Raw genomic sequence first — 13,771 nt, 5'->3', positions numbered from 1 at the left:
AAAGAAAGAAAGAAAGAAAAAAAGAAAAATCAAAAAATCCCAACTAGGAAAGTCTGGAAGGGATTCTTTCCAGTCCCTAATACCTATCTGACTCAATGATTTCTTACATCCTGCCGCATACACTATCCAGATGGCCAGGCTACCCGCTGCAGATTTCTGAGGTCAGATTAGATGTTGTGGGAAAATAGATTTTATTTTGTTTTGCTTGTATTTTCTGTCCACACAAGCTGTGTAATATGCATCCAGGCAAGATTAGAAATCCAAAAGCTTTTTATTCCTAACACGTGCGTACTCACCTTTCTAAATTATCTTTTTATTTTAAAAACATATACATTTTTTCCAGTTACAGAATGTTATTGCTGGGTTGATTATTGCCTTATGCTGTCATATCTATGGAGCTATCATTTGTTCTCATTTGTGAGAAAGGGACTTTTATATAATACATTTTATTGTATCATAATACATTAAGCTTGTAAGCCAAAAAACTCATGATGATTCGCTCTTCATTACTCATTCCTGATCTCATATAAAATGTAATAGAAAAGCACCAATAAAAATTGAGTACAGCATTATTAAAATGTTAAACCATAAATATATTTTGGCTGTAAAAACACATTCAGGTTTAAAATAGTCAGGAAGAAGGATGACACAGGATTTAGAAAGTCGGTGTGCAATAGGTCAAACAGCAGAGACCTGAAACCATAAAATACTGAATTGCTAGAAGAGCAGAAAAAGACAGAGTATGCAGGAGAGGGCCTATTTTTAACTGCATATATGATTAGATGTAGTAGGATTTAGATATAATTTGCAGTCTGATTTGCCCAAAGAAGGTTTTTTTTTTCCACCTCTGCATAACTCAGAACTAGAAATCCCATAACTCATCCCAGTTCTTTACCCATATTTCTAATGAAAGTAAGGGTCATAAAATAAACTGTATAGGTTATTTTATAATTATTATAATGATGATATATTACTATAATAATTATATATTTATTTTTATAATTATTGTAAAGATATAAAATTTTTATAGGGTTTTTCCTATGCAAATTATTATTTTCTTGCAAGTCTAGAGAAGCATGCCTTCATTGCACGGCACATTCAATTTCTGCTCTTCACTGGGTCATAAATGCAGGTCTTCACATCRTTCTAGACATTTATACTCTGTGTATTCGGAAATTAATTCTGTCCTTTCATCCTTACAGGGAATTTGTGCCATTCAGCTTGAGGCCTCTTCCATGTTTATGGTTCCATGTGCATGCACACGGTTCCATTACATCCTCAATCAGAAGTGAGTCTCCTTTTACCACCCCAGCAGAACTAGACTATGGGAACATGCAAAGTTCTTTCCCCAGGACAGTTCTTTATTTAAAAAGTTAAAATAAATCAGAAGGGTTTAAAAAAAAAAAAAAAAAAAAAATTAAGGTATCTGTACTTCAACCAGCACCCCCCACCCATATCTGTAGTGTAATTGCTTGGAAACTTGAGTCTTTACTGTCTTGTCATTACACACGGGCTTTACATCTGCGCAGCACAAACGAACAGCACATAACAAAGTTTATAGCCTGTTCTAGCAACAACGTTTCCACCTGTTTTGCACAAATCTGAAAGACTCTACAAAGGCTGAAAGGTTAGAGCAAATATTCTGCTGTTCTCTGCTTTAGTTTGCTCATCTGTAAACTGAGAGGCACTGTGAGGCCTCGTTCAGAAGGGCCCTCTGAGAATTTATCATCAGTGTGGAGCAATTTAAGGCTCTCGGATTAAAGTTGCCTTGTAAACACCAGAAATAATTATCGGTCAATACCAGAAAATGCAGCACTGAATGGTCAATAGGCAACGTGTGAAATGCTTTCCATATTGACCAGAGAGGTTTTAGCCAGTACTACTTAATAGGCRTGCAATAAGGACAACTCGATAATATTGGCAAATCATGGTATGCACAGCAAAGTGATTTCAGRTTTTTGGCCTGATGAAAGGAAAACACATCTCAGAAATACCATGAACTCATAGCATTTCTTCCCTCTGCTTTCTTTTACATTATTCAAGTGAGAAAGGACACCTTCCAATTCTCAAGTAATCCAAAAACAGCTTAACTAGGAATATGAAGCACAAAGCTTAATGTTTCCTCTTTCTGCAGCATTATTTTTACTTTCTCTGAATGAACCATTAGAAACTTTGACAGAGAAAAGACATACTTGCAGAATACACAGCCAGGCACAAAATTTCAGTAATAAGGGTGAGTTTGCAGTTCTTTTAGCTATTATCTTCCACTAAACTGTGAAAAGTACCAGTGAAATAAAAACACCAGTGCTCTGCTTGCACTGTATTTGACTTATATAATGCCATAGTAATGTGCTTGTTACCTTTTAGCAGCTACCTTTTAAACAATTAAAAGTGCAATTAAACAACATTTGCCTTTGCAAATAAATAATGTAATTAAAGAATTAAAGCTAAATGTTTACACTCTAAGGCAAAAACTTAAGATGACAACATAGAAATGTCTTAACAAAAAAGCAGGTGCTGAGAAAAAAAAAAAAAAAAAAAAAAANAAAAAAAAAAAAAAAAAAAAAAAAAAAAAAGCAAACAAGCCAAAACCTAATCCTACAAGAATTAATATACTAATGGAAAGACGTTTGTTCTTCATTTTCCATACCTAATTTTCATTAATCCTATTCTCATTGAAAACCTGTGGGATAGATTTTCCAGCATACCGAGACCTCTGAATTTCTCCCATAATACTATCTTCTCTGACGGTGGCTCAAACCTGTGGGGAAGCCCCATGACGTGCCAGTCCTGGGGAGGGGTTTGCAGAGGGGTTATGGTCAGAATGAGCAGCTGAACACAAGAGAAATGAAATGCTGCTGAAATGAAGCCCCATGGTCCTGCTTCTTGCTTTGTTGCTGTTCCCCATCTACACCACATTTTCTGATCGTGTTGCTCTTGGAGCTTTGTGTTTCTGTACTGGGAATTACTCATGTCCCAAACTTCTGAACACGTAAACTGAGAGAATATATAAAATGTGTWTCTTTGCATGGGTTTAGCCAGGCCTCTGCTCACTGACCACACTCACTTCTACATGGAGAACACCCAGTTCACAGCCAGAGTTGACCTGTTTGGGACACTGAAAGCCTGTGGAAAGATTCAGCCCCAGGCGGCCTCTCCCTTAGTGTCTTCTTGGTTCTGGGTCTTGGCAGGGCCTGTGGGATGTTTTCTGCAGGAGATTTGGAAGCAGATTCCTGAGGGAATGGGATACCCCAACTGTGAGGTGGCTGGTGAGCATGGCTAGAGGCAGGAGCAAGTCGGCTGTGTGGCCACAGTGCCAGGTGCAAGTCTCCGAATTTCCGTGTGCTTTGCTGGGCTCGGATCACTGCGCAGAGAGGAGAGCGAGATGTGGTGTCTTTACACCATCCTCAGACACTGCCACGCATCTTGCCAGGCACTTCTAGGTACCACAGGGTATCGCTGGCAGCCCTAGAACACARCAAGTTACAGCAAATGGTGGGAAACTCCTGGCTGGGGTGTTTAGTACCCATCGGCTGGGAGCTCTCTCAGCGCTGCAACTGGGGGCAGTAGTGGTTTACAGGGAAAGCCTCCTTCCCCAGTGCTCCTGAGTAAATCCACCGGGGAACACATTTCTCCACAGAGGAGAACAGGCTGTGCTTTTGTCCCTGGCTCTGCAGACCTTGAGGGGTGGATTCCCTTTATCGGAGTCATATATCATTTAATGACTGCCAGCACCCTGACTGAAAAAAATAACCCACACAAGCTGGCTTTAAAGTAGGAGAAAAAAAAGTGAGAAAAGTACACACAAAAACAAACACTTAGGGCCTCTCGAACTGAAATGGCCCCTCAGAACTGGAAAACAAAATGTTTATCAAATGATGAAATTTTAGTTTTTATAAAGATAAATAGACTGGAGGGAGGGAAGTCACATGTTTAGGTGCTTGGGAATCACTAAAGACATCAAGACGTGTGGGAGTTACACAGCCAGCAAAATCAGGTGTAGGAGCTGAAATGGTGGCATCGTTTTAGAATCACCGCATGAGAACTGAGCTGTCACATTAAAGCTGACAGCGCTGATATGCAGCTCTAAGCTGCTGTGCAAAGATCTGGGTTAGGAGAGAATGAAAATCTATAGATGCACTTCTCTAAGACTGCCTTCCTGAGCTTGCTAAATCAAAAATCCTGCGTGAGCAGAAACATTGCAGAACACAGGGAGGACATAGAAGCTGCTTGTCTCCATTTATCTGCTCGTGCAGCCCAGTCGAAACACCGTGCACGGTTCCTACCACTCAGTGGGACAGAGTTGGCTCACAGATCAACACTCTTTGCGGGTCCGCACGGCGTGCCGTGTCCTGCCAGCAAGCAGGGAGGAGCTCGGGATGCCTTGTGGGACCAGCTTAAGGACGGCAGCAATCCTATCCCACCAGGAAGCAGAGAACAGTAGCGACAAGAAACTGATTGGACAGTCCCAGTGAATTAGCCTGGGCACAGGAGGACTSTCAGACATTGAGTGCACACAATGTTTAGGATCTGGCCACCTGGGACAGCACAGCGGTCACCCTGAGGGACAAGTCTACCGGCGGCCCCCCTCCTTGGACAGTGGTGAACCCTGCTGGGGACACTAAAAGCCTCCATAGGGTCTGGCTCCAGAGACTTGGTAAAGGAAAAGCGGAAGCACTGGCCCACCTGAGCTGGATCAAGGCATGGAGCAAAGTGCGGCATGTGGAGCGGAGCAGCTCGTGTGGATCCACCCAACCATCCCCTAGATCCAGGACCTGGAGACCCAGCTCCTCAGCTCTCCACAGCTCCATTCTCCACAGTGCCCCAGCTCGAGATATTTCACAGTGAATGGGAAATATTTCCTGATGTTAACAGGCTATGGCAATACCTGGGAACCTGCAGGATCAGGAGCTTGGTCACTTTGGACTGCATTTACTGCTGAATTTTTAACAGTCTTCAAAGAAATTGAAAAAGGACTCATCACACTTCMGTACAGAGGAACCAGGCCGTTTGGCATGAAGAACAGTATTTAACAGATGAGTAGATAGCTGGGTTTTTAAAACTGTTACCAATGTTCATGTATTACATTTAACAAAAGCTTCAGCAGTTTATTACCTTGTAGCCTGCTGCTGGTAATTTCTAAGCTATTTATCTCAGGTTTCAGTGTTTTTTGGTAGCCCATACATATGCTTCTATAAAAACAAATGTCCATGAGGAACGCTGCACCAAAACATTGAATTTTAATAGAGGGAGAAAGGCTGACAGCACAAAAATAATCAGTTCTATTGACAGTGCTGCAGAGTGGCATATTGTGACTGACAGCCTTCTGGCTGGTGTGCGAGTGCGAGCTCCCCCGGATAACACTACCACACTCCAGCACCAGTCTCGGGAAGAGCCAGCGCTTAATTGCACGAAGGCCAAATGAGACATAATGCAGAGCAAGCTGGGCATGGGCTCCGCTTCTTAGGAGTGTCTTCATTTTCCTGGAGTGTCTGGGATTCGCAGCTGCTAACCTGGTCATGCTGCTCCATGCCACGCTTTCCCGTCTGGAGGCAGCGGAGCAGAGGTGCTGTGAGGAGCTGGACAGGTTACAGCTGCCCAGCACTGATGCTGGGGGTGCCAGTGGTGCAGGGCCAGGCCCCAGGACGCATCCCAGCACCCAAGGGTGCAGAGCAGTGCTGGCAGCCCCAGCTGCAAGGGGTGCCACGAGGCCAGGCTGGGCTGGAGCTGGGTCTGGGGGACCTGGTGGGTCCTATTGRTGCCCTCAGAGCCCATTAAAAACTCTCTTCACCCTTGGTGGTTTCAAACGTGCATGGCAAATACTGTGTTAGTGATTTATGCCCAGGCTAGCCTACTGAAAGACACCAAAATGCAAACAAATGTGCTCTAAGTTGTAATTTGCCTGTCATGAATGAAACAATTAACACAATGTTAGATTTGCTTCTCAAACAATATTATAGAAAAAAAAAAAGAAAAGAAAATCAGAATCCACAAATCCTCCTGAAATGCTTCTGTGTTTTTTCCTTCTTGCAGGGAGAGCACTTGGCTCTGCGTAATGAAGCACMCTGCAGAGAGCCCTGCCTGACACAGGCTGACCTGCGCTGCTGGATCCGCTTGGTGCAGCAGAGAGCTGCCATTTGATTTGAGGGGCAGGAGCGGCGAGCGAGTGGGAGCCCTGCATGGCCCTTCTGCAGACCCACGTGGGTAACACCTTGGGGGTCACAGCTCTGGGGCTCGTGGGGCAGTCCATGCGGACGGTGCGCTCCAGCCTCCTAGCAGCTCCAGGACAGCCACCTGGAAAGCCAGCTGTGCCTGTGTCCTAGAGAAGCCCTAGGAGACGGGGATTAGAAACAGGCTTCACAGATTTTTACAACACTGCTTTTAAAAGGCTGGTTAAGTTAGAGACAACAAATCCTAACAGGTCTGCAATGTAACAGAGAAAACAGAGAGGCTTTAGGCACTTAAATACAAAGTTGCCATTGAGAAACACCACTAGTAGGGGATTATATCCTGCAAGMACTTTGCTGCTCGATCTAGAAACAAACTCAGTGCTCACAGTGCCCTTTGCAAATGTTCAGTTCCAGGCTGGCTTCATCTGGACAGATCCAGACAGACCACAGAGAAATGCAACTGCAGTCAGTGAATGGAGCCTGCTGCAGCAGTTTGTTGATTACATAAAGCAGTATTTGAGCACCAACAACTTCCTAATAGGTAATAATCCTAAAGGAAAGGCCTAATAAGTCCATTTCCCTCATCACTCTGGAGTTGTTTAAGCTGACAGAGTTTTTTTTCATGAAGACCTGTGTTTCCTTGAGCACAGGCAGCTGCTGGGATTGTGAAGAAGGCAATGCCAACCCTTGCAAGAACTTAGGTGGAYTTCCTCCCTCCACAAAGGGTATTTCTGAAATACGAATTATTTTACTATGACCACCCAATGGTTGTCTCCTTTTCAAACTGGTTAATATCGAGAATGACAGACTCTCTATTTTACTAGTGGTTAATGGAAGAGCCAGCCCAATTTCTCCCACTGACCATAAACAGAAAAAAAACCATTTTCTGCCAGTGGTGGGAAGAATATGGCATGGTGCCATATGGCATAGTGCAAGTGTTGTACCATGTAAAAATCAATTCAGTATGCACCGTGTTAGGAAAGGAGAGTGCGTGAGCAAGCTCAGCAGAGGCTGCAATCTGCAGTGCTCCTCTGAAGGAGATAGTCCATCTTCGCTCTCTTCTTCTGCACCTTCTGGCCACTGTTATTTAATGTCTGCACTGCTAGGCATGGAGAACTGAATCCAGACCTCTATTTCACGTGAGCAATGCAACCCATAGGCTTCAGAGCCACTCTTTCATAAATCCTCTCTGCAGAATGGCATGCACTGTCTTTTCCACCTTCACACAGTCTGGAGGTCAGAGCAGGAGCTGCAGGAGCTCACAAAATTCCGCACTGTACCCCTTCAAGTTGACACTGTAGCTTAGCAGTGGCATAGGAGCAGCTGCCCTGTCTCATGTTGGCTCCGGGCCATTTGCTGGTTTATTTAAGCAAAACAGCTTGGCAGAAAACCATGTCCTTCTTTGTCAAGCTACTTTTATGAAACGGAGAAGCAGATTCTTGTGAACTGCATTCGGTGGTGGTAGTGAGACACAGCTAAGAGCAGAGACAGAGGCAGGACCAGGGCCCTCAGGTTTCTGCGGTGCTACAGCTTGAGAAAGCTACAGACCCTGCCTCTCCTGCGCATGTGTCTTCTAGACTACGGCTTCAGTGGAGGCAGTAATGGGGTCTCTGTTCTTTAGAAGAGAACACCAGGCCCTGATGAGGTTTTGTGAGGCCAGTGGTGGCTGCCTCCTCTCTGGGAAGGAGTTTAGMCCTTAGAGCCCTAACAGATGGTGCCATCTACTCACAACCCTGTTGCAGTYGCCTAAGCAATGGAAAAGAGCAAACCCAGTGCTGGGCATTCTGGCTTTACTGGTTGGCCGTAGCCAGGCTCGCTGATCACTGTGCTGACACGGTTCTGCTGAAACGCTCAGCTTCCTTCAGTGCTCTATATGGAGACTACATCCCTAACTCAGTGCAGTGTGTGCCTAAAAGCAATTTCTGGGGGCACAAGCCTTTCAAGTCTTTGTCTAGCTGATAAGATACCCTTCAAAAGCATCTGATCTACTGGTGAATCTTTTTTTTTTTTTTTTTTTCATTTTCTCAACTCCAAGGTAGTGTGAGTTCTTCAGACATACTGCCTTTATGCAAAAGGCTGCTTGCTGGAATTCAGGTGCAATTATTTTCCGGTGGCAGTCTAAGCGCATAGGGAAGGAGTTCAGAATGGCTGAATCAATAAATAAAAGAAACTATTGTGGGAATTGCTTCATATTATGGGAAATTTGCATAGATCAAACTATTGTTTTTTGGCCAAGATCATTGGTCAATCTAGTTGACCTCTTTGAGTCATCGTTGTCCTTGCTTCAAGCAGGAGGTTGGATTAGAGACCCTCTGCCTGAATTATCTTTTAACTCTGTGATCTATACAGGCCAAAAAGAAYGATATTGTGGAAAAAATGCAAAACATCTGCACAAAACAAAAGACATACACCTGCAAACACAGATGAGTTTGAGARACTGTATTTCCAGGGACAGTATCAATGTGCTTTTCCTTTGAGATTTTTTTGTGTGGGTTAAGATCACTGAAATGCAAGGGTGATGAGATTTTTCTGTATATGGAGAGACCAATAAAAGATATGAACAAAAAGAATTGCCAAAGTATGAACACACAAAACTATCTGCATTCCTACAGCCTGTATTCTGCAGTTAAAAAAATATGGGTAGGAGGTGAGCCTGAACTCTCTGATACAACATAGCAGAGAAGAAGAAAGAAATAGGTGTTCCATTAATCTGTCATGAATCAACAAGGAGGTCAGCAGAACATGAAATGAATCTTTATGAGAATGTTGGACATCAAAAATTGTTTTCTCTCTAGCTTGGATTATCGCTAAGGTTCTTCTTTCTGAAAATATGGCTTTGACTTTTAGGGAGAACAATTAAGAAGAAACAAKGAGCTCCTGTTGTCCGGACATAAAATCTGCAATAAAATCTAGCCTCTGGAAGAAAAGCTCAGAATCCACTGGGGAGAAAATACATCCTCTTGATAATTGTATAGCAAAGGCAGAATACTGAAGATGCTGTAAGGACATGAGGCATGAGATTATAGACCTAATAAAAACCTCTGTTAAATAGAAAGTAATTGAGATGCTTTAGAATACGTTCAGCAATCATGAACTGACACAATAGGACGAAAAATCTATCAGTCTACTTGAAAGAACAGAAGCAACACTTGCAGTGCTTGCTTCAAGGACAGTAGGGGTTGTTAGATTTTTGTACAACGCCTTGGAGGAATTTCCCGTTTTTAATGCACAGAAATTCTGGACCAGGTTCTGTCAAATATGAATWATTGAATTTGAAGTGAAATGTAGAGATTGTCAAAATAATAATTGAAGACTTTGGAAAACACTCAGAAAAAGTAGATGGGTCATGTTCACACCTCCCCATTTCCTTTTATCACTAAACTTGCCCTATGTCCACTGAAGTCAGTAGAGTTGCATTGCAGCAAAACATCACTAAAATAGTTGTGAATCAGCCCCAGTGTTTGCAGAAGTGATCTCCTAAGAGAAAGGAGCAGAAGACAGCTTTTCAAGTACTGCTGTATGCRGTATCGTTCCCTGAATGTCAGATGGAATTCCTTAAGGCTTAAACCAATCAATACATGGGGATCAGATCCTGCTCTCTAYATCACTACATCCAGTGACCAAGAGACGAACCCCGACAGTGTCTCCAAGGGCATAATACAGATTACTGAAGCCTAGTGAATTCCTGAATTGTTGGTTCTTTGAAGAGCTCCTCTGTGGAATGAAGCCAGGTCCTGCCCTCTGTAGCAGCCTTGTCTCAGGTTGACAGCAATCTCAATAAATAGATTGAGAGGCAAGAAAAGCAACAGAGTAAGACAAGGTGTGAGATCAAGGGGTAGTCATAGAATCACAGAATCCTTAAGGTTGGAAGGGACCTCCAGAGGTCAYCTAGTCCAACCTCCCTGCACACACAGGGTCACCTAGAGCACGGGACACAAGGCGGCGTCCAAGCAGGTTTGGAAGATCTCCAGAGACGGGGACTCCACAACCTTTCTGAGCAGCTTTGTCACCCTCACTGTGAAGAATTTTTTCCTTAAGTTCCCATGGAACTTTTGATGCTTCAGGTTGTGGCTGTTTCYTCTAGTTCTAAAGTCTGCTCTAGTCTACAGTGAGCACATGAGAAATCAGAAAAACAGCATTGAGTAGAAAGGGAATAGTATGAGTCAGTAAAGATTTATAGAACACAGAGAAAATGAGAGACAAACAGTTAAACGGGCAGTAAAAGACACAGAGAAGAAGATATTAAAGGAAGAAAAAAAAAGTGGGTGGGGAAGGACTAGAGACATTTCTTACTAGTTATCTCTTGAAAAAGGTTCTTTTTCATCAGGAGGTTTTACCTCATAAAGTCACTATTTCAAATTCCACCTTCTCCCACAGAATGTATACAACCTTGGGATGGGAGAAGGGGATAAGGAAGCAATGGGGTCTCATATATCTGGGGTGGAACACTAGCCATAATCTTTTATTTGTCTATAATCAAGTAGCATTTGAATTTTAACTTATCTGACTTTGAAATGTTAAGAATGGCAGCTAAGCTTTGGTGTGCTTCCAGTATACACAAATCTCAGACCCCTAAAAATGGGAATGAGTTGCTTTTTTTCCCCAGAGCTTTATACAGAAATGATATTTCCAAGAGAAATGCAGATCAAAATAGAAAATCCAGCAGCAGAAAGTCCRTTTCACTGAAGCAGCTGCTATTAGAGCTGAAAACCGTGTGCACAATGTGTGATTAGTGCCATTTCCCTGAGATGTGCATGTGTAAGCGCCTTACTCTCCCCACATAAGCCTTTGCAAAGAAATCAAACAGACAGTTCCTCTTACATATCTCTGTCTGCATTTCTTATTCTCCTACAATGGGAGAACAAGACATATTTAGTTAAAATGTTACTTACATTTACTGGGTAGTCCCTTTTTCACCAGAGTTGGATGAGGTCAAGTAAGTAATCTGGTTTTTCAATTATTTTTTTCTTATTAATTTTTCTTCCCAGAGAGAGGTCTGTATAATTGCCTGTTTTGAAAACCCATTGATTGTTACTAACTCAAGATCACTGTAAACAGAAATCAATGCCACATGCCAGATGAAGGCTGATCATCCATCCCAGCTTTCCAAATATGTCGAGTAGTTTATTTTTTAAGCCTAGTGAATCAAGAGATTTTGGAGCTAAAAAACATACTGGTCTCATTAACATCCTGTCTGCTCACATTGATTCAATTCAGTTATGACCCAGTTATAATGGCTGTTGTGTCCAAAATGATTTATGATTGAAATAATGCTGTGCTTCATAAGAAAACATATCATTGTAACCTCCACGTCATATGAAGTGTTCGTTTCCAGCTCTAGCAGTCTGTGGCAACACTGACTCCAAAGCTATGCAGGAATTGAAAGATATGGCTTAGATTTAAAGTAGTCCTCAGAAGAGTAGAACTTCAAGGGATGCTCTCATCAACCATATTATTTTGGAAATATTCTGTTTATACAATTAGATATTCTCATAAGCAAACAGCAAAACATATAGGGAAAATTAAATACCAGCAGAGGAACAGGTGAGCAAAATGAGATAGAGGGGGTGACATGATCTGTATGAGCTCACATGGTCTGAAGCAGAAGTTAGAACTGTGAAGGAACCTCAGGGTCATGGAACTCACTGCAATTGGAATATGASAGCATGGACATCAGGCTCAGATGGATGCTTGCAGTTCCTGCTCTCAATATATACTAAATACTGTAAAGCAGACTCTCATGCCGTGTAACAACTGTAAGTCTATTAGTAAAAAAGGCAATAGCCTGAAAAATTACACCGTGGCATAGAACGAGAAGAGATTCACAGAACTGCCATTAGTTGAAACATCCCTGGAGAATTTTGAGCAGATGGACCCTGGACCACATCCCACGGGAAAGCAAAAAGTGGCTCAGTCTCTGCTAATCTGACAGGAAGGAGAAAATTAATCCTTAAATTAACCTCAAGTCTGGCAATTAGTTTAGCCTTGGGAATGCGAGTGAGAAATGGCAGCCAGCAACAAGAGATACTTGTCAGGGTGTTGCCCTAATCTGATCCTAGTTGTGGCTGGCGTAACATATGCTAAAGAAAACTGATCAACAGACCTTTCTCTCTGCCCCCCCCGGCAGTGTAATTGCCAAGTAATCCCCATGATATCGGATATCATGAACAAAGAACTCAAGCTCTGTGACATGTATGAACTACTGGGTTGCCCCTTTTCTTCCCTTTCTTCACAGTCAAGGTCAGACCCAAGAGCTATACCACCCTCTGTCAGGAGATTGGGAGATGTGTGTCTTGGTGCCCAAATCTTGGTTCAGTCACATAACCAATGCAGGGATTACAATGCACCATAATTGCATCTGATAGAGGAAGCGTTTATCTTCCATCATCACGTAACTTGTCATTTTGGGACAGGGCAAATTCCTAAACAGAACCCTCCTCAATCTATATTTTAGTATTAAAGTTTGGCAACTCTACTCAGAGGTTTTTTGAAGTCAAGTATCAAAGCTTGTCTTCTGAAATGAGCCCTGCTCAACCCCAGTCTTATCTACTCCTTTTGCCCAAGACATAGCCTTTGGTCTTTGGCTTGTAAAACCAAATCATGACCTTACCCTCCATCTTCACCTTAGTCCATCACATTGGAGTCCAATAGTGTCTGACCAGGTTCTTTTAGATATCCCACAGGTGGAGGATATAATGTTTAATAGAAATAATATACTTATTTGAAGATATTTAAGGTTACAGAGGTTTTCAATTTAGCAGTGATACCACAAYATACTGAAATCACAACGGAAGTGCACGTTAACACTTGGCAAAATATAGCAATTGCAATAAACAGCTCAACTACAATACTAATATGATCCCCATGATCAATCTCCATAATATTCTCACTATCATGACGCTGGGCATCCTCAGTTGTCAGGGACTAGCTCAAGCCCACTGCACTCTTCMAGTCTTTTATTAGTCGTTCAATTTTTAGAACAATTTTTACASTGGACTGAGTGATGTTTTTGCTTCTCCCCTATGCTGTTTTGCCTAACTTGGACATTCACACTCATGATGGACTCAGGGAGAAACATCCACGCAATTACCTGATCCGCTCAGCTGCGATAGACTCCGTTGGTCCACGTGGCTGACATAGCTCTTCATCCACAACAGGGCCACCATCTGGTGCCCTCTGTGCTATGACAAATTCAGCCTTCTCCGCAACAGCTGCGGCCGCTCGCTGCCAACGTTGTTCTCCGAGCTTCATGGGCACACTGCCCTTGCCCATCTCCTCTGAGCCTGCTTCCAGCAGGGGCATCTGTTGGTCTGTTGCACCATCCAGCCCTCTCAGCYTGTGACTCAAAAAGAAGCCCATTTCAGTGGGCTCAAACCACCTCTCTCCATCAGTCCTGTCTCCAACACCAACCAAATTCTAGCTAGATAACCTTCAATAGTAACTACAAAGACTGTGAATTGTCACTCTGGTAAATGAATCACATACAAGGAAGTTGCTGTAGAATAGTTTAGCTTTGTTACAAGAACTTGAGTGAGAAATTTCAATTTAGTCTCAATAATGTCCAGGAAGGTCAATACCTATATTGTAATTTAATGTTACTT

At 42.7% G+C, this 13,771-nt stretch overlaps 1 protein-coding gene across 1 annotated transcript in view; it reads right to left on the bottom strand.

Annotated features, from left to right (window-relative positions):
- The window catches only part of ZDHHC17 (zinc finger DHHC-type containing 17), an 86,520-nt gene extending 72,991 nt beyond the window's left edge, over positions 1-13,529 (bottom strand). Inside the window, exon 1 of the mRNA XM_026038540.1 lies at positions 13,261-13,529. Coding sequence (XP_025894325.1) covers positions 13,261-13,529 — 269 coding nt within the window. The remainder of the gene's footprint in view (positions 1-13,260) is intronic.
- Positions 13,530-13,771: the final 242 nt, after the last annotated feature.

This window comes from Nothoprocta perdicaria, unplaced genomic scaffold, assembly GCF_003342845.1.
Source record: "Nothoprocta perdicaria isolate Ctin4 unplaced genomic scaffold, notPer1 scaffold_211, whole genome shotgun sequence".
NCBI lineage: Eukaryota > Metazoa > Chordata > Aves > Tinamiformes > Tinamidae > Nothoprocta > Nothoprocta perdicaria.
The sequence above is the reverse complement of the archived record's forward strand: the minus strand, read 5'-3'. Positions and strand labels throughout refer to the sequence as shown.